This window comes from Chlorocebus sabaeus, chromosome 8, assembly GCF_047675955.1.
Source record: "Chlorocebus sabaeus isolate Y175 chromosome 8, mChlSab1.0.hap1, whole genome shotgun sequence".
NCBI classification, from domain to species: domain Eukaryota; kingdom Metazoa; phylum Chordata; class Mammalia; order Primates; family Cercopithecidae; genus Chlorocebus; species Chlorocebus sabaeus.
Window position 1 is genome coordinate 104,389,128 of NC_132911.1, and position 24,281 is coordinate 104,413,408.

The 24,281-nt window shown below is 44.3% G+C and overlaps 1 protein-coding gene across 8 annotated transcripts in view; it reads right to left on the reverse strand.

The window, feature by feature from the left end:
- Positions 1–24,281, reverse strand: part of SNX31 (sorting nexin 31) — an 84,681-nt gene that overhangs the window by 58,629 nt on the left and 1,771 nt on the right. For 4 of the 8 annotated variants that reach the window (XM_038000234.2, XM_038000233.2, XM_038000232.2 and 1 more), the window contains exons 1-3: positions 16,041–16,322; positions 15,868–15,942; positions 2,366–2,480 (exon numbers count right to left, since the gene is read on the reverse strand). In XM_038000234.2, coding sequence (XP_037856162.2) covers positions 2,366–2,480; positions 15,868–15,942; positions 16,041–16,106 — 256 coding nt within the window. In that variant the 5' untranslated portion in view covers positions 16,107–16,322. Of the gene's footprint in view, positions 1–2,365; positions 2,481–15,867; positions 15,943–16,040; positions 16,329–24,281 lie in introns of those variants that run through there. The other 4 variants (XM_073018257.1, XM_008001225.3, XM_073018256.1 and 1 more) reach the window with 3 other exon arrangements.

A 24,281-nucleotide genomic window follows, 5' to 3' on the forward strand; every position in this document is an offset into this window, starting at 1 on the left:
AAGATGCAGCCATGAAAAATAATGAGATAAATCTATGACTGCTGATGTAGACGGACCTCTAAGATATATATTTTAAGAGAAAAAAGTCAACATACAGGAGAAAATCTTTTTTCTTGAGCTACGAAGGACATTAGTATAATAGTTGGTGATGTTTTATTTATTTGTTTTTAGAGACAGGGTCTCCATCTGTCACCCAAGCTGGAGTGCAGTTGCTCAAATCATAGCTCAGGAGGTCAAGACTGCAGTGAGCTGTGACTGCACCACCGCACTCCAGCCTGTCTCCAGGGTGACACAGAAAGACAGTGACTCTAAAATAAAAAAAAGAGACGAGATCTATGTTGCCCACGTTGGTCTCAAATTCCTGGGCTCAAGTGATCCTCCTGCCTCAGCTTCCCAGAGTGTTGGGATTACAGGTGTGAGCCACCACTCCCAGCCTAAATGTCTCAGCAGTTTTATGTTTGCTGACTTTATTTTATTTTTTGAGACAGGGTCTTTCTCTGTTGCCCAGGAGGGACTGCAGTGGCAAGATCAGAGTTTACTGCAGCCTGAAACTCCTGGGCTCAAGCAATCCTCCCACCTCAGCCTTCCAAGTAGGTGCAGGCACGTGCCACTACACCCAGCTAATTTTTGTTTATTTTTTATTTTTTGGTACAGACAGGGTCTTGTTATATTGCCCAGGCTGGCCTTGAACTCCTGGGCTTAAGGGATCCTCCTGCCTTAACCTCCCAAAGTGCTGGAATTACAGGCATGAGCTACCATGCCTAGCCTAATTGTTGAAGTTTGAATAAGGTCTCTAGATAAATTATTGTATCAATGTTGTTTCCTGGTTTTGATACATTGAACATCATTGTATCAATGTTGTTTCCTGATTTCAATACATTGAACATTATTATATCAATACATAAAGTAGGCCAGGCATGGTGGCTCACCCCTGTAATCCCAGTACTTTGGGAAGCTGAAGTGGGCGGATCATTTGAGGTCAGGAGCTGGAGACCAGCCTGGCCAACATGGTGAAACCCCATCTCCACTAAAAAAAATACAAAAATTAGCTGAGCATGGTGGCAAGCACCTGTAATCCCAGCTACTTGAGAGGCTGAGGCAGGAGAATCACTTGAACCTGGTAGGCAGAGGTTGCAGTGAGCCAAGATCACACCACTGCACTCCAGCCTGGGCGATAGAGCAAGACTCTGTCATAAATAAATAAATAAATAAATAAATAAATAAATAAATAAATACTGGCTGGGTGCAGTGGCTCATATCTGTAATTCCAGCACTTTGGGAGGCTGACATGGGAGGATTGCTTAAGGCCAGGAGTTTGAGACCAGCCTGGGCAATATAGTGAGACTCCATCTCTATAAAAAAAAAATTTTTTTTAATTGGCCAGGCATGGTGTGTTGCATATATAGTCCCAGATTCTTGGGAAGCTGTGGTGGGAGGATTGCTTGACCCCAGGACATCGAGGCTATAGTGAGCCATGATTGTGCCACTGCACTCCAGCCTGGACAACAGGGAAAGATCCTGTCTCCAAAAATAAAATAAAATCAGCAAGTATATAACTGCTGAGATATTTAAGTTGGGTGTGGTGGCTCACACCTGTAATCCTAACACTTTAGGAAGCTGAGGCGGGAGGATCACTTGAGCCCAGGAATTTGAGATCAGCCTGAGCAACATAGTGAGACCTCATTTATTTTTCGTTTGTTTGTTTTTAATCTTTTTTAGACTCACTGTCTTGCTGTGTCACCCAGGCTGGAGTGCAGTGGAGCAATCATGGCTCACTGCAGCCTCAGCCTCCTGTGCTCAAGCAATCCTCCCACCTCAGCTTCCTGAGTAGCTGGGATTATAGGCACGCACCACCATACCTGACTAATTTTTAAAATTTTGTTTAGAGACAGGTTCTCTCTATGTTGCTCAGGCTGGTCTTAAACTCCTGGCCTCAAGTGATCCTCCTGCCTCAGCCTCCCAAAGTGCTGAGATTACAGGTGTGAGAAACCATGCCCAGCCAGACGTCATCTCTTTAAAAAAAAAAAAAAAAAAAGTATTTTTAAAGCCAAATACAAAGAACACATATTATATGATCCCTTATATATGAAATGTCCAGAATAGGCAAATCTTTAGAGATAAAAATTACAGTAGTAGTTGCCAGGGCCTGGTGGGGGAGGGAAAGAGGACATGATTGCCAATGGGTATGAGGTTTCTTTCGGAGGTGATGACAATATTCTAAAATTAGATTATGATAATGGTCACACAACTAATTACATAAATATATTGTAAAAGAATTGACTTGTACACTTTAGCAGGTGAATTTTGTGGCATTTAACTTACATTGCAATAAATCTGTTTTTTAAAAAACCCTGCAAATACATACCATTTTGCAAGTATTGTTCCAGTTGGTTCCTCCTCTCATCAGCCATAGCTGTGGTCATTGCCAAATAGTACTTTGGCGGGAAGGGTGGCAGGCAATTTCCAAAGACCCGCCTTAGCTGAAAGATCCAGGAAACACAGTTAGGCAGGTGACCTACCAGTTCAGGGTTGATGAGATTACTAAAGCCTCCTCTAGGGCAAGTCCCATCCCAGCATTTTATTTCAAGTTAAGCCTTCCTGGTGGCTCAAAGGGGGAAAAGAGGACAATTTGATTTTCTTAAGGAGGAATTTATTTCAGTATATATTCTGGAGATGTTACTAGACATATCACAGACTGGCAGCTCCAGTCTAAGTTTCGTAGAGCTGAGATGTATGTTTATCTTTCATTTGTTTTACAAGACTAGCCACTGCTCACATCATACTATATTATCTTGATTCATTCCACAATAGTGTCTGTGATGTCAATGACAATGGGAATTAAATTCCTCAACCCTACCTCCACCAAATCCGAACTTGACAGATGCTTACAGCTGTGTTACCTAATGCAGTAGCCACCAGCCACCTGTGGTGAATGAGCACCTGAACGTGGCTAGTTTGGATTGAGATGTGTTGTAGGTATAACATGCATTCCAAATTTCAAAGAAGAGAGAGTGTAAAATATCTCACTGATAATTTTTATATTGATTACATGTTGAAATGATAATATTTTGGATACACTGAATTAAATAAAATATATTATTAAAATTAATTCCATCTGTTTCCTTTTACTCTTTTTAACGTGCCTATTAGAAAATTTTAAATTACATAGGTGACTCTTCTTCCTTCTTTCTCTTTCTTTCTTTCTTTCCTTCTTTCTCTTTCTTTCCTTCTTTCTCTTTCTTTCTTTCTTTCTTTCTTTCTTTCTTTCTTTTCTTTCTTTCTTTCTTTCTTTCTTTCTTTCTTTCTTTCTTTCTTTTTTTTTTTTTTTGAGATGGAGTTTTACTCTTGTTGCCCAGGTTGGAGCGCAATGGCTCGATCTCGGCTTACTGCAACCTCCACCTCCCGGATTTGAGCAATTCTCCTGCCTCAGCTTCCTGAGTAGCTGGGATTACAGGCATGTGCCACCAGGCCAGGCTAATTTTGTATTTTTAGTAGATACAGTGTTTCTCCATGTTGGCCAGGCTGGTCTTGAACTCTCGACCTTAGGTGATCCGCCCGCCTCTGCCTCCCAAAGTGCTGAGATTACAGGCGTGAGCCCGCCGCACCCAGCCGAGAGACACACATTATGTTTCTATTGGACCAGTGCTGGTTACAGAATTCCAATAATGCTGACATATGATTCCAAGTAGAAATCAGCCAGGCCCTTCTCTCCCACTTACTCATATATGACCCGTGACCATGGTAGTAATTATTTTTATGGAACCTAAAAAGTGGATGCATAAAAAATTATTTAAAATTAAGAACAAAAAGTGTGCATCTTTATTCCCGCCCTACACTTGTAGTGGCAGCTTGAAGGTAAGGCACAGAATCATTCTCCTGAAAATAAGACAAAGGAAACCACTCAGAAACCCAATCAGGTTTTAACATGGTACCTCTAGAGCAGGAGGGCGGAAATCTTACTATTACCATACTCAGTGGCTTAAAGAAAATGAAAGATGGAATAAGAAAAATGAGGCTGCAAACAGTAAGGATTTTTAATTCCATGGCCTTTGTCACAAATACAGTGAGTATTTGGCAAATATTTACCTTGCATAGATAGGCCCTAACTTCAAAAAAGTCAAGAATCTGATGACTTCCCTCCATGCCCCCTACCATCACCCTGGTCCAAGCCACTGTCATCTCTTTTCTAGATTATTGCAGTAGACTTCCAACAAGTCTCTCTGCTTCTACCCATGACTCCTTCAGCCTATTCCTAACATAGCATCTAAAGTGATACTTTATTTTTATTTTATTTTATTTTATTTTATTGAGACAGAGTCTTGCTCTGTTGCCCAGGCTGGAGTGCAGTGGCATGATCTTGGCTCACTGCAACCTCCACCTCCTGGGTTCAAGCGATTCTCCTGCCTCAGTCTCCCAAGTAGTTGGGACTACAGGCGTGCACCATCACGCCCAGCTAATTCTGTATTTTTAGTAGAGAGGGGTTTTGCCACGTTGGCCAGACTGGTCTCGAACTCCTGACCTCAGGTGATCTGGCTGCCTCGGCCTCCCAAAGTGCTGGGATTACAGGTGCGAGCCACTGCACCCAGCCTAAAGTGATACTTTTAAAATGTAAGTCAGCCAGGTGCAGTAATGCGCACCTGTAGTCCCAGCTACTTGGGAGGCTGAGGCAGGAGGGTTGCTTGATCCCAGGAGGTCAAGGCTGTGATGCACTATGATAGCCACTGCCCTCCAGCCTGGGCAACAGAGCAAGACTCTATCATCTCTTAAAATAAGAAAAGTAAGTCAGATCATTCCACTGTCTTGCTCAAAATCCTCCTCAACTTCTCAACTCAATCAAGTAAACCCAAAATTTTTACAATGACTCAGGACTGTGCCATCTAATATGATAGGCATTAGCCACCTGTGAGTAAATTTGAACCTAATTAAAATAATACAAAATTTTTAAATTCAAGCTTCAGTCTTGCTAGCTACATCTCAAATGCTTAATAGCCACTTGAAATATTGTAATTTGCTATTCAGTTGGGCAAAGCAGATATACAGCATTTCCATCAGCACAAAAGTTGTATTGAAAAACATTGGTCTAACATCTGGAGCGGTTATTAACTGCCTGCCTGTGGGCAAAACATGCTTTTTTTTCTTTTTTTTTTTTTGAGACCAAGTCTCGCTCTGTCGCTCAGGCTGGAGTGCAGTGGCGCAGTCTCAGCTCACTACAAGCTCTTTCTCCTGGGTTCACGCCATTCTCCTGCCTCAGCCTCCCAAGTAACTGGGACTACAGGCACCCACCACCACGCCTGGCTAATTTTTTTTGTATTTTTAGTAGAGACGGGGTTTCACCATGTTAGCCAGGATGGTCTCAATCTCCTGACCTCATGATCTGTCTGCCTTGGCCTCCCAAAGTGCTGGTATTACAGGTGTGAACCACCACACCTGGCCCCCTGGTTCATTTTTTTGGTGGTTGGTTGTTTGATTTTTAGATAACTGGAATTTGGTAACAGCAGTTATTTGTGTGATTTAAAATTTTAAAAACTTGTATCTCGAAGAGAATACAGAATATTACAACCACTTTGAAAGACAGTTTGGCAATTTCTTACAAAGCTAAACATAGTCTTACTCTATAATCCAGCAATAAATACCCAACTGATTTGAAAACTGTCCATACAAAATGTTTACGGCAACTTTATTCATAACCCCCAAATGTTTATGGCAACTTTATTCATAATCCCCAAAACTTAAACAACAAAGATGTCCTCCAATCTGTGAATGGATAAGCAAATTGTGATATATCCACACAATGAAATGTTATTCAGAAATAAAATGAAATAAGCTATCAAAACACAAAAGACATGAATGAAATGTAAATAAACATTGCTAAGTGACAGAAGTCAGTCTGGAAAAGCTATATACTATATGATTTCATTTATATGACATTCTGGAAAAGGCAAAAGTACAGAGACTTTATAAAAAGATCAACAGCCACCAAGTTTTGGGGCAGGGAGGTACTGAATAGCTGAAACACATGGGGTTTTTTAGGGCAATAAAATTCGTCTATATGAAACTAGAATTGTGGATGCATGACACTATGCATTAGTCAAAAGTACAACAGAACTTCATGTTTTCTGAAGTTTACAACAGAAGCTTCATGTTTGCAAATATTTTTAGAAATAATTTAGGAGGTTAAGGGAATCTGAGGATGGAATGTAGAATGTGATAAAACTACGTTACAAATGTATGAAACCGGTTCACTGAACGTGGTGAGAAACAAAGCGCTGACCTATGTCGCTTTAAATGAGTGGAGTCTGTAAACTGAAGGCAAAGAAGCTAACTGTACACAGGCATTGGACTCTGGCTGATAAAGCTGTTTCCCACAGGAGTATAGGTTAAGAGCGGTATACTCCTACATGTGTATACAGAATCAAACAAGTAAATGAATGGCAGATGGTGGGAGTCAGGTTTCCAACTGTTGTAGTGGGAGTTTACACATAAGGGAAAGAGGCTAGAATGGTCCATGTGGTAATGCACTAGAGTTGAATAAATTAGTATGACCACATGTTTAGTTTAATATAGATACAGATGATTACATATAGAAATATTTGTTCATATGTCCGTATACATGGGTTAGTATACACACATATATTTCCTTGCTCTGTCAGCTGAGAGGACATAGATGCAACAACACTCCAGTAGCAATGAATATATCTAGTGCCCAGATCTTAATTTCCAATACCATTCTACAATAAATGCAACCAAGGATCTATGGAGAAATGGCTGATTTCTAGGACTGAGGCAGGAAATATACAAGATGGGCCTGGAGTATCTTGTAGCTCCAGAAAGTAAGGAAATATTCAAAACAAATGAAAAAAACAAGTCACGAATGGGAGTACCTCAGAGACAAAGGAGCAAAATGAAAGGGCTTCCATGGGCCAAGATGGAATCATTTGACCAACCAAGTAGTAGTGAAATATAACCCAAAGTATAAAGTGAATATCCATGAGTCCTTATAGACTTGTTATTAAATAGGAGCAACTAGACAAATCTCTTGTGTAGAAGAACATCAGATAATTTCTTTTTCTTTCTTTTTTTTGGAGATGGAGTCTTGCTCTTGTTGCCCAGGCCACAGTGCAATGGCGCGATCTCGGCTCACTGCAACCTCTGCCTCCTGGGTTCAAGCGATTCTCCTGCCTTAGCCTCCCAAGTAGCTGGTATTACAGGCATGCACCACCACGCCTGGCTAATTTTGTATTTTTAGTAGAGATGGGATTTCTCCATGTTGGTCAGGCTGATCTTGAACTCCTGACCTCAAGTGATCTGCCCACCTCAGCCTCCTAAAGTGTTGGGATTACAGGCCTGAGGCACCACACCGGGCCATATCAGATAATTTCTATAGATACTCCTCAAGGAGGGGGAGCATAAATCCCCACTCTCAGTGTGGGCTGCACATAGTGACTTCCTTCCAAAGAGGATGCTATGGAAAGAGAAGACAAAGAGGAACTTTACAGTGGAGAAACCTGACAAATACTACCTCACCCAGGTGAAGAAGATCAACATCAAGAGTGTAAGTCAGATGATAGCAGGTACCCTTGATACGATGTGATTAGAGTGGTACTTTATCTCTGGGGTCTTCATCCCCCTAACCTGTAACCCCCATCTAATCATGTGAAAAATGTAAGACAAATTCCAAGAAAGATATTCTACAAAATCTCTGACAAGTACTCCTTAAAATTATCAAGGTCATTAAACATAAGGAAAATCTAAGAAACTGTCACAGTCAAGAGGAACTTAAGGAGACCTAACAACTCAATGTAACATGGTACCCTGGCCGGGGTCCTGGAAGAGAAATAGGACATTGAGTAAACACTAAGGACGTCTGAAAAGTTATAGATTGTAGTTAATAAGAATGTATCAATACTGATTTGTTAATTGTAATGAATGTACCATATTAATATAAAACCTTAATAATAGAGGAAACTGTGGATTATATGGAAACCCTCTGTCCTATCTTCTCTGTTAACTAAAACTGTTTCAAAAAATAAAGTTTATTTAAAAAAAAAAAAACTGATGTTCTGGCTTCTCTTGAAAACTGAGATCTGCAATCAATGGGTTCATACTCAGGCAACTGTCTGGTGAGGGGACCTAAGCCGTTCCCACCACTCTCCACTGTTGTTCACTTGATCCTCATCTCTCATTTAAAGTACTTGCCAGTTGGCTGTGGTGGCTCATGCCTGTAATCCCAACACTTTGGGAGGCCTAGGCAGGCAGATTGCTTGAGCCCATGAGTTTAAGACCAGCCTAGGTAACATGGCAAGATGTTGTCTCTACTAAAAATACAAAAAATTAAGCCCGGTGTGGTGGCATGTGCCTGTAGTCCCAGCTACTCAGGAGGTTGAGATGGGACAATAACCTTAGCTGGAGATGTCAATGCTAAGGCTACAGTGAGCTGAGATCACACCACTGCACTCCGGCCTGGGCCACAGGAGTGACACTTTGTCTCAAGAAAACAAAACAAAAAAAAAAAAATTATATATATAAAACTTGCCTGCAGCCATTTAAGTTTGCAATCTCTCATCTAAACCTAGAATAATTTTTTTTTTGAGACTCCTGTGGCCCAGGCTAGAGTATGATTAAACCTAGTATAAAATATTATAGTGACAATCCTGTTTCTTTTAAACTCAAGGAAATTTTTCTGCCCTTCCAGAAACTGTCAAAAGGCATCCCAGTTGGAGCGTTATCCCAGGCAGTGCTGCTGAAACAACCTGGAATTGATGCACCCATCTCTGCTAATTCCATTAAATAGAAGCAAAAATTTGACTTCTTTGTGTACAATTATTTCTTGGCTAACTGATGAAGTGATCTTGAAAAGGCAATTGTCTTCATTGGCATGTGTTTGTTAATGTCGCAGATGCTCCCGAATCAGTTCTAATGACAGCAGCCTTGAATGAACAGGGCTGCCTGAGTTATCCATCTACAAGGCAGTATCTTGGGGAAGCTCTGAGGCCAAGTTCTGGGGAAAAATCAACAAGGATTAAGGTTCTAATACCTATCACAGAGCAGAAACCCTCCCAGCAGGTTTTTACAACCTGAGCTGACTTGTCAAGGAATCTTTCGCCTCCCTTCTCTGATACTGATCTAAGGGGGACAATGAACATAAAAGAAACTGAGTAGTTAAATGTGCCAAAAAGTTAACAATCAAATCCAAATTCAACGCCACCAAAAGAGGACCTATTCTATGGGTCTTGGTGCACAGTTGAGCTATCAAAACCACCAGCGTACTGAGAATTATCTGGTACTACAGTTCAGCCCTATCTGTCTTTCAAAAACCTATTTAAAGAGATCAAAAGGAAAACATACCTCTTCTGCTCTTTTATTATGTGGTGTTTTTGTTTGTTTGGGGTATTGTGGGGTTTTTTTAAGACTGTTATCTGACAAATATTTTCATAAACCCCAGAACAGGCCGGGCGTTGGCTCATGCCTGTAATCCTAGCACTTTGGGAGGCTGAGGCGGGCAGATCACCTGAGGTCAGGAGTTCAAGACCAGCCTGGCCAACATGGTAAAACCCCATCTCTACTAAAAATACAAAAATTAGCTAGGTGTGGTGGCGGGCACCTGTACCAGGTACCCAGGAGGCTGAGGCAGGAGAATCACTTGAACCTGGCAAGGGTGGAGGTTGCAGTGAGCGGAGATCGCACCACTTCACTGCAGCCTAGGTGAAAGAGCGAGACTCTGTCTCAAAACAAAACAAAAAAAAACAAAACACACAAAAAAAATTCCAAAACAATCTCCTGTACCAACTTCCTCTTCGTACAGGTCTGCCTTTTAACATGAAGAGGCCTTTACAGGTCAGTTGAAAATGTCACCTACTTCCCCCACCTTACTGCATCCACACACCTGCCCCCGCCATACCTATGCCAAAATGGTGATGGCCAGGGACAAGTAGAATTACAGACACAAACGGTGTCTGTTTCTAAGTCAACTCATTCATCCCACCTCTCCAAGTCCCCTTGTAGTTAAAAACCCAAATTCACTAGATAAAGGGCCACAGCTCAGAGTCTGGGTGGTGGTGGCATCCAGCACCTAAGAGCATGGCCTAGAGCTTGCATATTATCCCATTTGTTCCTCAAAACAGTACTACGAGGTAGATAGATCCTCAGCACCATGAACATTGTCAAATTCCACCTTGAGCAGGAGCAACCCCAGACTCAGGGAGATGAAGTGACTTAAAACTAGGACATCCAAGCTAATGACTGGCAGAAGATGGAGTCAGTCTTCTCACTGCTGTCATCACCACCACCATCACCTTTTCCACCAAATCTCTGCTGAGCAACAACTAAGGCAGAATTCCACGCTGGGTGTTCCATACCCACAAGCCTTCATTCTGTCCCTTCACTCAAATATTTGCATTTTGCTTGTAAATAATCGGGGAAGACAAAATATACACACAAAAAGAGGAAGGAACATGACAAGGTTGAAACATGAGGTGGCACAGCAATCCGAGAAAGGCATCTCATGCAGTCAAGGGGGACTTCCTAGAGGAGATGGGACTGAGGTGGGTTTTGAGAAACGATTGCTCCCTTGACAGATAGACTGAAACCAGGAGTCATCCCCTGTAGAGGAAGTGAGCCGGTCAGAGACAAAGAGTGAGCCAGCCTGATAGGAACAGGAGGTATGGGTAGGGAAAGAGGAGATCAGGTTAGGTCAGAGGGGAAGCACCCAGGTTGGGTCAGCACTTGGCAGGGAGGACAACTGAACCAGCGCATACAGGCTGCACAGCCCTCCCCTCCTGCTGACGGGTCCTTTGCAAGCTTTCCCAACTTGTCCCCATTGCCATGTCTGATGCTGGCAGAGTACAAAGAAACGGAGCCCCATATCACTGTTCACAGAGCCCCATATCATTCTCACAAGATGGCCTCATCTGTAACTTGGTCGAAATGAGCTGATTTAATGCTTCCCTCACAGATTTCTTTAAATCTATTTGGGCAGGGTGGTGCCGGCAAGAGCAGGAGCATAAATCAAACTGGTTTTGTTTATCTAAAGGCACAGGAAAAGGTGGGGCCAGCCAGTTCACACAGCACGAAGACCGGCAGCACTGAGCACACAGGGTCAAGCTGCCAGAGCCTGAGGGAGCCTCACTGCGGACAAGGCTGCAGGTGAGGATGACAGGGGGTGCAGGTCACAGCAGAGCCCATGGAAACACACCCACCTCTTCCCGAGATCCAGTTTTTCCTTTTTGTTTTTGTTTTGAGACGGAGTCTCCCTCTGTTGCCCAGCCTCGAATGCAGTGGTGGTGAGATCTCAGCTCACTGCAATCTGTGCCTTCTGGGTTCAAGCAATTCTCATCCTCCCAAGTAGCTCCCAAGTAGCTGGGATTATAGGCACCTGCCACCACACCTGGCTTAATTTTTCGTATTTTAGTAGAGACAGGCTTTTACCGTGTTGCCCAGGCTGGTCTCAAACTCTTGAGCTGAAGTGATCCACTCACCTTGGCTTCCCAAAATGCTGGGATTCCAGGTGTGAGCCACTGCTCCTGGCCAACGCAGGTCCAGTTTTTATGCATTAGCTCTCCACATACCCTGGCTGAGATGGAGTAGAGGCCACCTCACCTGTGCCAGGTACTGCCCCTCAATCTCGTTATCCAACATGCAAAATATAAGCCCAATTCTTAAAGCCAAAGATCACACATGCTACAGTAATAGTCGTAATTTAACAGAATGCATGGCATATAATAGAAACCTGGTAAATATTTCTTAAGCAAATAATCAGTTAATTCTATAGATGAAAACTATCCTATCAGGATGCAGAACTTCCCAGAAAATAAACTGGAAATAAACTCATATTCCCCAAACACACGCACAGATGGGACCTTTCTACTATTTTGTTTTTGACAGTGCTCTGTGTTAAATCAGATTAAGAATTCTGAGCTGTTTCACATCCTGCACTGAATAGGAGAAATAAAAACTAGCTGAGAAGTATCTGGGAGAGGTCACCCAACCTTTCAGTCTCAGACTTCGGGTAGTCAGATAAAATACAGGATGCTCAATTAAATATGTATCAAGTGGTGCATGGGACATTCTAAAAAAAAATGTTTGTTGTTGACTTGTAATTTAAATTTAACTGGGGGACTTTGTATTAGAATTTGCTAAACCTAGCGACCCTACTGAGACTCTTCCTGTTTTGTTTGTTTGTTTGTTTGTTTGTTTGTTTGTTTGTTTGAAACAGGGTCTCACTCTGTCACCCAGGTTGGAGTGCAGTGGCACAATCTGGGCTCACTGCAACCTCCACCTCCCAGGCTTAAGCAATCCTCCCACTCTAGGCTCCTGAACAGCTGGGATTACAGGAGCACCACCATGCCTAGCTAATTTTTTGTATTTTTGGTAGAGACAGGGTTTTGCCATGTTTCCCAGGCTGGTCTTGAACTCCCGAGCTCAGGCAGTCCACCCACCTTAACCTCCCAAAGTGCTGGGATTGCAGGTGTGAAACACCATACCCAGCCTCAGACTCTTTACCTATAAAATGAGAGTGATGATGGTGATTGAACTGCTGACCTCACTGGGGACTTGCTGGAACAAAATCCTGTGTCTGGAGCTCTCGTGACAGAGAGTGGATGTTGGAGGCCTGCGGTCAGGGCTGAGTGAAGGGGATTGAGAGCAAAAAGAATGTTGGGGCCAAGGGCAAACTTCCCCTTCATCCTCTGAAACTTCACTGCAAAATCAACTGACAAAAGGCAGATTCATAGGAGAAAAGGCATACAAATTTACTAACATGCGCAGGAGTCTTACAAAATATAAGAACTCAAAGAAATGACCAGATGGTTGATGGTTTTATACCATCTTGAGATTACAGAAAAAAAGCAGGGCTTAGAGCATGGCCAAAAACAGGCTATGGTGGCAAATCAGGTTATGGTGGCAAGACAGGTCACGGGAAGAAGAGGAGAGAACTGGCTAGCAAAGGTGGTCTTAGTATACAGAGGAAACCCACAGGTAGCAGCTCTCAGAGAGAATAGTTGGTAAACATTTCTTTCAGACGTTTAAAAGTGTCAGACTGTCTGTGATTATGTCCTAAATCTGAACAAGAGAGGACTTCAGAGAAAGCCTGGCTGCATCAATACAAATTCTCTCTACAGGTGCAAATCTCCTCCACAAAAGGTAGCTTTTCAGCTATTCTGATATTTCCAGCTCTCTACACAGCCATCTTGAAATATGTCATAGTAGTACATTTTGGGATAAAGTATTTTGGTTTCCTTCAAGGACAAGGGACTTTTAGAGTGAGGCAAAAAAAAATTTTTAACCTTGATCATGGTGGTGGTAATTGTATACATTTACCGAAATTCATTACACTGAATTCATGAAGTTGGGGAATTTTATTACGTTACATGATTCCAAAATATAGTAAAAGTATGTTAGTTTAGGACTTAGTCATTTGACTCATTGTTTTACTAATACGATTTATTTTATCAACTTTAGAAAGAAACCACATTAATGTAATAGGTCAGAGCAGGTTCTGGGAATCAAATCCTGCCTCCAACAGTAACAATATGACTTTGGGAAAATTGTGCCTCTGTTTCTTCATCTGTTAAATTGGACTAATTCTAATGCTAGCTCATAAGGCTATTGTAAAAATTAAGCTATTACAGGTAAAGTGTTTGGTACCAAACTCAGCACACAGTAATTACTTGTTATTGTTTCATATTGATTATAAATACCACCAGCCATCTAAGATCTAAATAGTTTCTTTAAAAATGTAGTAGTTTGTATAGAAAGGGGGAAAATGATAAATATTGATATAAGATATATGGAAGTTTGAAACTAGACAAAGAAATTTCCATTTTAGGATTTTGAGAAATCTAGGACAAATAGGAAATATTTATTAAAATCTATTTTATTAAAATCTATTGTATACCCTATTGAGGGTACTAAGCCATGGTAATTCAATATTTATTTAAAGGCCCCCATAGTAAATAACAGACAATTTCTACTTCATATCTTACCAAATAGAAGATCAAGAATAAAAGTTACTCACTCTATGCCTCTGCTTCTGGACCTGCCAGGATTTGGTTCATCTGAGTTCTCCTGAAAATAAGCATTTTCCCAAGTCTGTTGGGTAAGGAGGGCCGGATTCAGGAATGCTTGAAGCCTCTGAGTCCACAAATGTTTGCTGAGCATACATTATGTACCAGGCTCTACGAACAGCTGGCCCCTAATCTTCACAAGCACACTGTGAGGCGGACACCCATAAGGACCTATTTGCTTATTATTTCTGATGAGAAAATTGAAGGCCAGAGGAGAGGTGAGGCGATCAGCCAGGATGCAGTTGATCAGTCACAGGCTGTCTTGCTGCCTCCTGCTCTGCTCGCTTCCCTTCCCCACCTCAAGCTGCAGGAAGACGGAGGAGGGTAGGAGAGGATACTCTGCCTCCCCCTGCCAATGCCTAAGACACCCATTATTTCTCTTCCTCTGAGATCCCTGCCTCTGCAGTCCTCACAATTCCCCATGTGTTTCAGTTACAAGTAGCTTCTTATCTTCTGGAGGTCTGAATCTATGCCATTCTTCATTCAATCATTTAACAATCGTTCCAAAGGACCTACTGGGTCACAGCACTAGTAACACAAAGATGACCACTCAAATTAACTAGTAACCACATTACAACTGCTCTTGGTTGACTTCAAAGATACTTAATCTCACCTTGAAAATGGACTTTCCAATGCACTATGATGTATGAGCAAGAAGGCTTGCTACAGTGACAATTTCAATAGCAGAAAGAACAAACTAAGCTGTCGGTCAACAGAAGATGGTTAAATGAAACATGGCATATCTAACTCACTAGAAACCCAGAGACTGTCTGAAAAAACTCTCTCTCTCTCAAAAAAAATTAATAGTTGTTGCCTCTGGGCAAGTTTTTTCTGTTTTCTCTATTTCTTTCTTTTTTTTTTTTTTTTTTTTTTTTTGATAAAGACAAGGTCTCGGCTATGTTGCCCAGGCTGGTCTCAAACTCTGGGACTCAAGTAATCCTCCTGCCTCAGTCTCCCGAAGTATTAGTATTATAAGTATGAGTCAAGGTGCCTGGGCTATACTTTTGTTTTTAATGTTAGGTATGTGCTCTTTATAATCTAAAATCTAAAACAAACAAAAAAAGCACTATTCATGGGAGAGTGGAGGAGGAGGGTAAAGCTTATGTCTAAACTTTCATTTACTTCTCTAATCCATTTTGAAGACTTATAACACCTCCTTATAAGAACAACGAAACCCATTAGAGCAGACTAATAAATCAGTCTGCCTCCCAGAGAAAATACTGTCGAGACAGCAGGGTGAGAAACAATCCTAGCTAGCTTGGTAAGTCATGTTCCCTGGTTCCCAGCCTGCCAGTACTTGAAGCCTCATGGCCATTCGAAAACAAAACTAGTGACACACCTTTTTAAAGGGGGCAAACTTAAGAAACTCTTGAGACAAAGGAGATTAAATACCCATGTACAAGACTCCAAAGACTCTAGGCCTTGATCTGGACCCAGTTTGCTCATTTTGGAGGGAAACATTGTCCTGGGGAACAGCGGGCACTGAAATGGGGCTCAGCATAGCCCCAGCGCCCTGCCAGGCCGGGCTAGCGGGGCTGCGAGGGGCTTGGGAGAATCACCTACGCCCCGTTCCCTCATCTCACAGCTGTAGGCCACCAGGAGCCGCAGCGTGCATTCATCCAACTGTATGCCAAGCAATTCAGTTCATCTTTACCACGACCCTGTTTCACAATAGGAAGCCCGATAGGAAGCCCGAGGCCCTGAAAGGCCCAGTGTCTTGCCAGAGTCAGAGGAACAGAGCGCTTTGGGGACAACTTTCTCCACCTGTCTCAGTGGATGGGCTCGTACCCGCCTCCAACCTGCTCACCTGTTCGTTCCAATCGTGCAGCTGGCTGTAGCGCACCCTGCAGAAGAGGAACCCGTCCAGGTACACGGAGTACAGCTGCAAACACAGACACCCCGTCCCGGGTAAGCCGAGGGATAGGTGAGCATGGTCACCGGCCCCCTCCCTGCCCAGCCTGACCCCGGCCCTGGGCGCACCACGTAGCGGCCCCCTAGCGCGTCGGACCGCTGCTGGGACACCGGAATACAGAAATGCATCTTCATGGCTGGGCGGTGGCCTGGGAGCAGCGCTGGAAACCCGACCTGCGGCGGCGGCGCGGTGCGCAGCTCTGAGCTCAGCAGCAGCGGACGCAGCTGGGTCTGCCAGGCGACTCAGGGCGAACCCCGTCGCCCGCTCTCCCCGGCCCGGGGCATCCACAGGTGGGGCCGGGGCAGGGACACGCCGCCTCCCAGTGCCCGCCCCATCCAGCCCCGCCGCTCGGTCCCGGAATAGGTGGCGACTGGGGCTGGGGCGCATCCACGGCCACCCCCACCCCGGACATCGGCCACTGTTGGCATTTTCTCCAAGCAGGCCCGCGAAGGGCTTGAAAACAGTTTGAGTTCCATTACCTGCCAACACTGCCTGCAGTGCACTAATTAAGATTTCTGGAATTACATAGATCTGGTAACTGCCTTATGATTAGCAGGGTTATGTTTGGTCAGTTTTTTGTATTGACATTTGTTAAATGTAACACAAGACATTCAGCAATATATGCAACCCTGCTTTAGTGTTATTCTTTCAATCTTGCTTTTTCCCCTTAAAATAGCAGAAGCCCCCCAAAATGGAAATGGCTTGGGTCTCTCTTGATCCTTGAGCAGCCCTCATTTTTAGACAGGGGCATTCACGTAAACACTTGGTTCTCTGGACTACCCAGTGCAAGTTCTTTCAACAGTCTCTCATTTTTAGTTGTTGTGGAAAATAATCTTCCTAATTCTCTTATTTTAGTTGAATGAGACTAGAATTCCTCCCACCTCGCCGTGATCAATGAGCACAGAGATGTTGCAGCTCTCGCCAACCTGTTCTGTAGCAAGCCCTGGGCTAACTCCATTCTTCCCTCTCTCCCTTAATCCACCCATAACTCTTCCAGGTAAACAGAGGACAACCTACCATGGACGAAACACGCCCAGGGGGAGGAAGAACTTGTCCAAGCTCACAGGGCATCTTTTTCATGGGTCTGAGTCATTTACTGCAGGCCTTCATCAGGATCATTGGAAGTTCTTTCAAATGCCAGTCATCTCTGGGTAAGAGCTGCATGTCTGGGAAGGGGAAGCGATGCCTGACAAACACCAGTGCCTCCTGTGTGCTTGCTGTGTGCCAGGACCTGACATATGCTATGTCATTTAATTTTCACAATCACCTTGGGCTAGGAGCGATTGACAATTCTGGTCTTATAGAAAAGGGAATCGAGACATAGGGCCATTAAGTGAGGGAAGCAATATCATGTAGGAGTTAAGAGAATGGTAAGAGGAATTCGTGTCCCGGCTTAGTGGCTTCTAGTTGAGAGGTCTTGGGCAAATTAGTGGTCTTTTTTTTTTTTTTTTTTTTTTTTTTTTGAGACAGAGTTTTGCTCTTGTTGCCCAGGCTGGAGTGCAATGGTGCAATCTCAGCTCGCCACAACCTCTCCCTCCCGGGTTCAAGTGATTATCCTGCCTCAGCCTCGTGAGTAGCTGGGATTACAGGCATATGCCACCACACCTGGCTAATTTTGTATTTTTTAATAGAGACAGGGTTTCTCCATGTTGATTAGGCTGGACTCGAACTCCTGACCTCAGGTGATCCACCCACCTCAGCCTCCCAAAGTGCTGAGATTACAGGTGTGAAATTAGTGCCCTGTTTAAGCTGCAGTTCCTTCTTATGAAATCATGTTAATAACTCTACTCACTTCAAGGGAATTTTCACTCCATGATAGATGGGCCTCAGGGTATTTCTCCTGCCCATAGGCCATCTCTGATCTGAAAGGCCTCCCTATACCAAGGCCAGGGGCATTCCTGAGTGCCTCTTGGGGCAAAGGCTGATCAGGGCAGCTCCGGAATCTGGTCTGATCTTCAGGGCAAAGCAGAGCATTTTAGTTAGACCGAGAAGTGGCCCTAGCCTTCCTGGAACTTTCTTGCTCCAGTGAATGGCCTGGACTCTGGCTTCACCTCATGGCGATATCCACACAGGGCCGTTCCCTTCCCTTCACTAAGTGCCCCCTGGGAGTTGAACTGGAACAGGACAGGCCTCTGTGTAAGTCACTGTCCTCTTACACACCTGACCTCTGCTGTAGCCATTCAGTCATTCAGTCAGTGAACATTATTGAGCTCCTTCTGTGTACTCCACACTGCAAGACAATCTTCAAACATAACCAAGAGATAAGTATAATAATGGTAGCTTACACGATTGGAGGCGCTGCTCTGAACACTTTACATGAATGAAGTCATTTAATTCTCACAATTGCCTGAAGTAAGTACTGATGTTATTCTCATTTCACAGATGGGGAAACTGAAGCATAGAGCAATGAAGAAACTTCATCTGAGTTGCAGAATTTGTGAGTGGTAGAGTGGGGATGTGAAGTAAATGGTCTGCCTCTAGAGCCTGTGCTCTGTGAAGCTGCTTTTCAGGGGTGTCTGGGGAAATCTGTACCATGACTTGACAAGTGCACCCTTCAGAAGTTTTTAATGTTTTTGTTTTTTTTTTTTTTTTTGAGATGGTGTCTTGCTCAGTCACTCACGCTGGCGTGCAGTGGCGTGATCTTGGCTCACTGCAAGCTCTGCCTCCCAGGTTCACGCCATTCTCCTGCCTCAGCCTCCCAAGTAGCTGGAACTACAGGCATCCGCCACCACGCCCGGCTAATTTTTTGTGTTTTTAGTAGAGATGGGGTTTCTCTGTGCTAGCCAGGATGGTCTCGATCTCCTGACCTCTTGATCCGTCCGCCTTGGCCTCCCAAAGGGTTGGGATTACAGGCGTGAGCCACCGCGCTCGGCCCACAAGTTTTTAATTCCTAATGGAGTTTGAAATAAACGTTTATGGTGCTCAATTTCTGAATCAATTCTATATTGTTTCCAAGGGGTATTTTAATTTACTCTGTGCCTGGCGCAGGTTCAGCACTCAATAAAAGCTTAATATTTCTTCATTCAGGGAGTATTCATTGAGTGCTTCTTATGGGCCAGGTGCTGCAGTGAGGCTGTTAGACATGGCAGCCTCAGTCCCCTAACCTCATGGAGCCTAAGCTTGTTTAAAAAGAGGCAATTTCTATAGTGTGGTCCATAGTGTTACAGAACAAGTACACTATTTCCTACTTTTAAAACTTTAGGCATTATTTGCATGTTGCCTCTCATCTACTTGGTGTGTAATCTTTTTGGCTCTTTGATATCTGGTACCCACACTGTTTTGGAGGTATGGATAATGAGGTATGGCTCTGTCTTGTTGTGCAACTTTCCACCTCTCCTGAGTCCTTCACACCCTTGGGCCTCTGGGATGGGGAGGGCAGTAGGGTCCACGAGGGAACCAGCAAGGTGGATCCTAATGGCTGGTGCTCTACACCTCAGCCAATGTGCATTATGGGTTCCTTTGCTGAATCTTTTCTTATAGCCCAGGTGTTAGGCACATCATCCCAACAGTCAAAACTGTTGCCATATGAAAAAAACGGTCTTGAGCAAACATGGAAGAGATTCCTGGTTGGTGGACACCTATATTGAGCAAACACAGAAAGGGAGAGGAGCTGGAAGGTGGGGTATGCAGAGTTAAGGCTTCACATCCTGTGTATCTTTCTTCATCTGCCCACCTCCTCCTCACTCTCTTGGGGTTCAGACCAGTGAGTCAGAAAGGTAAAGCTGGATGGCTTGGGATGTGTGTCTTTCTCTGTCTTTACCTGTATTGGTCTGTGTTGAGTGTTCTAGGGTCTTTTGGAATTTGAGGAAATATACAAAATTATATGATACATAGGAGAACTACAAAATCACACTAGTGGTTCTAAAATGTCCATGGTTCCTGGAGGATTTTCTGGCCCAGAACATCTAAACTCAGAGACTCGCTGTAGTTGGTTGAATAGTGTCCTGATTTAGAAATAGGGTCTTGGCAGACGTCATCAAGGTAAGGCTCAAGATGAGATCCTACTGGATTAGGGCAGCTCTATATCCAATTAGCATGTCCTTATAAGGCACAGAAGAGGAAATACAGAGACACAGAGGTGAAGGCCACGTGAACATGGAGGCAAAGCTGGAGTTCTGCTTCCAGAAGCCAAGGAGCGCCTCAGGCCACCAGAAGCTCAGGAGAACAAGGAAGGAGTCAGCCTAGAGCCTTCAGAGGGAGCATGGCTCTGCCGACACTTTGATTTCAGACTTCCAACCTCCAGAACTACGAGAGAACTCATTTCTGTGGTTGTAAGCCATCCGTTTGAGGCACTTTGTTATGCAGCCATGAGAAAAACCTACACTGATGCTGTGGCCACAGTCAGCCTCATGCCAGAGAACAGAGGGCTGAGCCCCTGGCCATGTGTGCATCTGGGAGGAGAATGGAACAGAGAAAGAGCAGCTCAGAGGAAAGGAGACCTGCAATCTGAGGAACAGTGTCCTGAATGTAGTAACAAGACTGGCTAACCCTACACAGCACTCTGGGCCAGACGTAACTCTGTGTAACATGCACAAACTCATTTAATGCTTGCAACAACCATCTGAACTTGGTTGGTTTTGTTTTTGTTTTTGTTTTTGAATCAGGGTCTTGCTCTGTTGCCCAGGCTGGAGTGGAGTGGCATGATCATGGCTCACTGCAGCCTTGACCTCCCTAGGCTCAGGTGATCCTCCCACCTCAGCCTCCCAAGTAGCTGGGACTACAGGGGTGCACCATCACACCCGGCTAATTTTTTTATTTTTTTGGTAGAGATGGGGTTTTGCCCATGTCACTCAGGCCAGTCTCTAATCCCTTGGTCTCAAGTGCTCCTCCCACCTCAGCCTCCCAAAGTGCTGGGATTACAGACGTGAGCCACTGCCCTGGTCTTTGGTGTGATTGTTATCCCTGCTTTATAGGAGATGAAACTGAGGTGGAGGGAAATCAATAACTCACCCGAAGTCACACAGTTTGTAAGAGAAGAGTCAAGGTTCAAATCCAGGCTGCCTGGAAAGTCTCCAAAGCCCTCGCTCCTAATCACTCATCCAAACAAAAATAACTTTTCAGTTTGTACTTACTCATGTGAGGAACTCTGGAAAATCCAGAGTCTCCAGATTTGAGGGATGACATCAGGAAAATACCATTCTATGGAAATGACACTGCTGGGAATCGAGCCATGGCAGAAGTGACCCCCACCCCAGGGCACCTGGGAATGTGCTGCTGAGAAGCACACATCCCTTCCAGGGCCTCTGTGCAGGCACCACATTCAATGTGGGAATTGAAAGATGAAGATGGAAAAAGTACAGATAGGGCCGGGTGTGGTGGCTCATGCCTGTAATCCCAGCACTTTGGGAGGCCAAGGCATGGGGATCACTTGAGGTCAGGAGTTCGAGACCAGCCTGGCCAACATGGTGAAACCCTGTCTCTACTAAAAATACAAAAATTAGCCAAGCGTGGTAGTACACATCTGTAAGCCCAGCTGTCAGGGAGGCTGAGACAGGAAAATCACTTGAACCCAGGAGGTGGAGGTTGCATGAGCTGAGATTGTGCCATTGCACTTCGGCCTGAGCGACAGAGTGAGAATCTGTCTCAAAAAAAAAAAAAAAAAAATGAAACAGCAAGTGGGGCCAGCTGCCAGAGTATTGTCTGCCTCACTGCCTAGTAAGAGGAGGCAGACAATACTCAAAAACTGCTAAATACCAGCACCTTGGGGACGGGGCACGGTGACGTCCAGTCAGCCACAACAGCACACAGGAGGGACATTGACCCAGCAGGCACAAAGGAGGAGCGGGGAGGGAAAGGCTTTCTGGAGAAGGTGATGTTTGAGAGAGATTATTCAGGAAGAGTTAACTGGTAAGAGCATTTTAGGAAGGCAACACAGCAAAGACCTGGGATAATTAAAGGAAACAAAAACAAAAAGCCAGGAGATATGGTTTGGCTGTGTCCCCACCCAAATCTCATCTTGAATTGCAGCTCCCGTAATTCTCACATGTTGTGGGAGGGATCCTGTGGGAGATAACTGAATCATGGGGGTTTACCCCATACTGTTCTCGTGGTAGTGAATACCTCTCACGAGATCAGATAGTTTTATAAGGGGAACCCCCTTTTCGCTTGGCTCATTCTCTCTTGTCTGCCACCATGTAAGAAGTGCCTTTCACCTTCTGCCTTCTGCCATGATTGTGAGGCCTCCCCAGCCACGTGGAACTGTAAGTCCATTAAACCTCTTTTTCTTTATAAATTACCTAGTCTCGAGTGTGTCTTTATCAGCAGGAGTTTGTTGTTATGGAGAAGTATAGGTGAGGCCTAAGAAGTGGACAGTGAGGCTGGGGAGGGAGGCAGCCTGATCTTTTGAAGGTTGCAGCTGCTGGGCCAAGAAGCTTGGAGTTTACCTGTAGATGAAGAAGAGCTACCTATGGAAGAAGGTATGGACAGCATGTGTTCTACATGGAGATCACTGTGGCCAGTGTGCAGGCAATGAGGGGGCTGTCGCATAACTAGAGGCGGTCAGACCAGCAAGGAAGTTTTTTGACAGAAAAGATTGTAGAATATGAGTTTTGTAAAGTGCTCCTCAAAAACTGGGTGGGAGGCCTGGGTGGCATCATCTGTAATAGCCCCACTTGGATGTTCACAAAGTGCTTTAGTGTACGGAGGGCTCTGAGAGGATGTTCACAAAGTGCTTTAGTGTACGGAGGGCTCTGAGAGGATGTTCACAAAGTGCTTTAGTGTACGGAGGGCTCTGAGAGGATGTTCACAAAGTGCTTTAGTGTATGGAGGGCTCTGAGAGGATGTTCACAAAGTGCTTTAGTGTACGGAAGGCTCTGAGAGGTCTGCAGCAAGGAAACTGGGAGTCTGTTCTACATTGTACCTGTTCACATCGCAGGGGCTAATGTCTCAGGAATGTCTGTCAACAGAAGACAGAGGCCTAGGCTAGGGCGGTGTCAAAAAGGATGGATTTTAAAATATTTAAGAAGCATGCTTGGTCTCTCAAGTCACCCGCTTGCCCCTCTTCCAAGTGTACTTTCCTTCCTTTTTTTCTTTCCTTACTGTTCTAAAGCTTTTAAAGAAACTTCCACTTCTGCTCTGAAAAATAAATAAATAAAAACAGCCAGACACGGTGGCTCACACCTGTAATCCCAGCACTTTGGGAGGCCAAGGCACGCAGATCACCTGAGGTCAGGAGTTTGAGACCAGCCTAGTCCAACATGGTGAAACCCTGTCTCTACTAAAAATACAAAAATTAGCCAGGTGTGGTGGTGGGTGCCTGTAATCCCAGCTACTCGGGAGACCGAGGCAAGAGAATCTCTTGAACCTGGGAGGCAGAGGTTGCAGTGAGCCGAGATAACGCCACTGCACTCCAGCCTGGGCGACAGAGTGAGACTCTGTCTCAAAAACAAACAAACAAACAAATAAAAAATTTAAGATCAAAGCACAAACTGTGTAATTAGCTAGAAATGGCTCCCGTCCTCAAAAAGCCAAAAGATAACCATTTAGGCTTTAACGATTTGTTGACCCTAAACCACTTTGGGATCCTTTCACAATGCATTGCAAAGTTTGGCTACTTGTACTTGATCCACATTCTGGTGGTTTTCATTTCCTTTCTCTTAGATCTTCTCTTCATGTGTAATAGTTGTTGCCGACAATGATTTCCAGATGTGAGCCTGCTCTGTCCCAGTCCGGCAATGAGAAGTATGGAAAAACTGAACCAGGCATTGAATTCTGAAGAAATACAGGTGCAAGAGCAAGCATTCGACAGTCATTCACTATGCTAATGAAGCTTACACAGAAAGACGGCATGCCATTGGATATTGTACCTTACAGTAAATTAATATTTTGTTAAAATGTATTGTAAAAAAAAAAAAAATGAGGAGGGAAAGTGACACAAGACTTGGATTAATCAGGCATGGCAAGTAAAGAAAAGGGGGAGAGGCTGGGCACAGTGCCTCACACCCATAATCCCAGCACTTTGGGAGGCCAAAGCAGGCGGATCACCTGAGGTCGAGAGTTCAAGACCAGCCTGACCAAGATGGAGAAACCCCGTCTCTACTAAAAACACAAAATTAGCAGAGTGTGGTGGTGCTTGCCTGTAATCCCAGCTACTCAGGAGGCTGAGGCAGAAGAAGTGCTTGAACCCGGGAGGCGGGGGTTGAGATGAGCCGAGATCGCACCATTGCACTCCAGCCTGAGCAACAAGAGCGAAACTCCAACTCAAAAAAAAAAAAAAAAAAAAAAAAAGGAAAAAAGAAAGAAAGAAAAGGGAGGGAAGGGAGCCCCGAGGCTGCCTCTGGGTTTGGGTGGAACAGGCTTGCTGGCCAAGG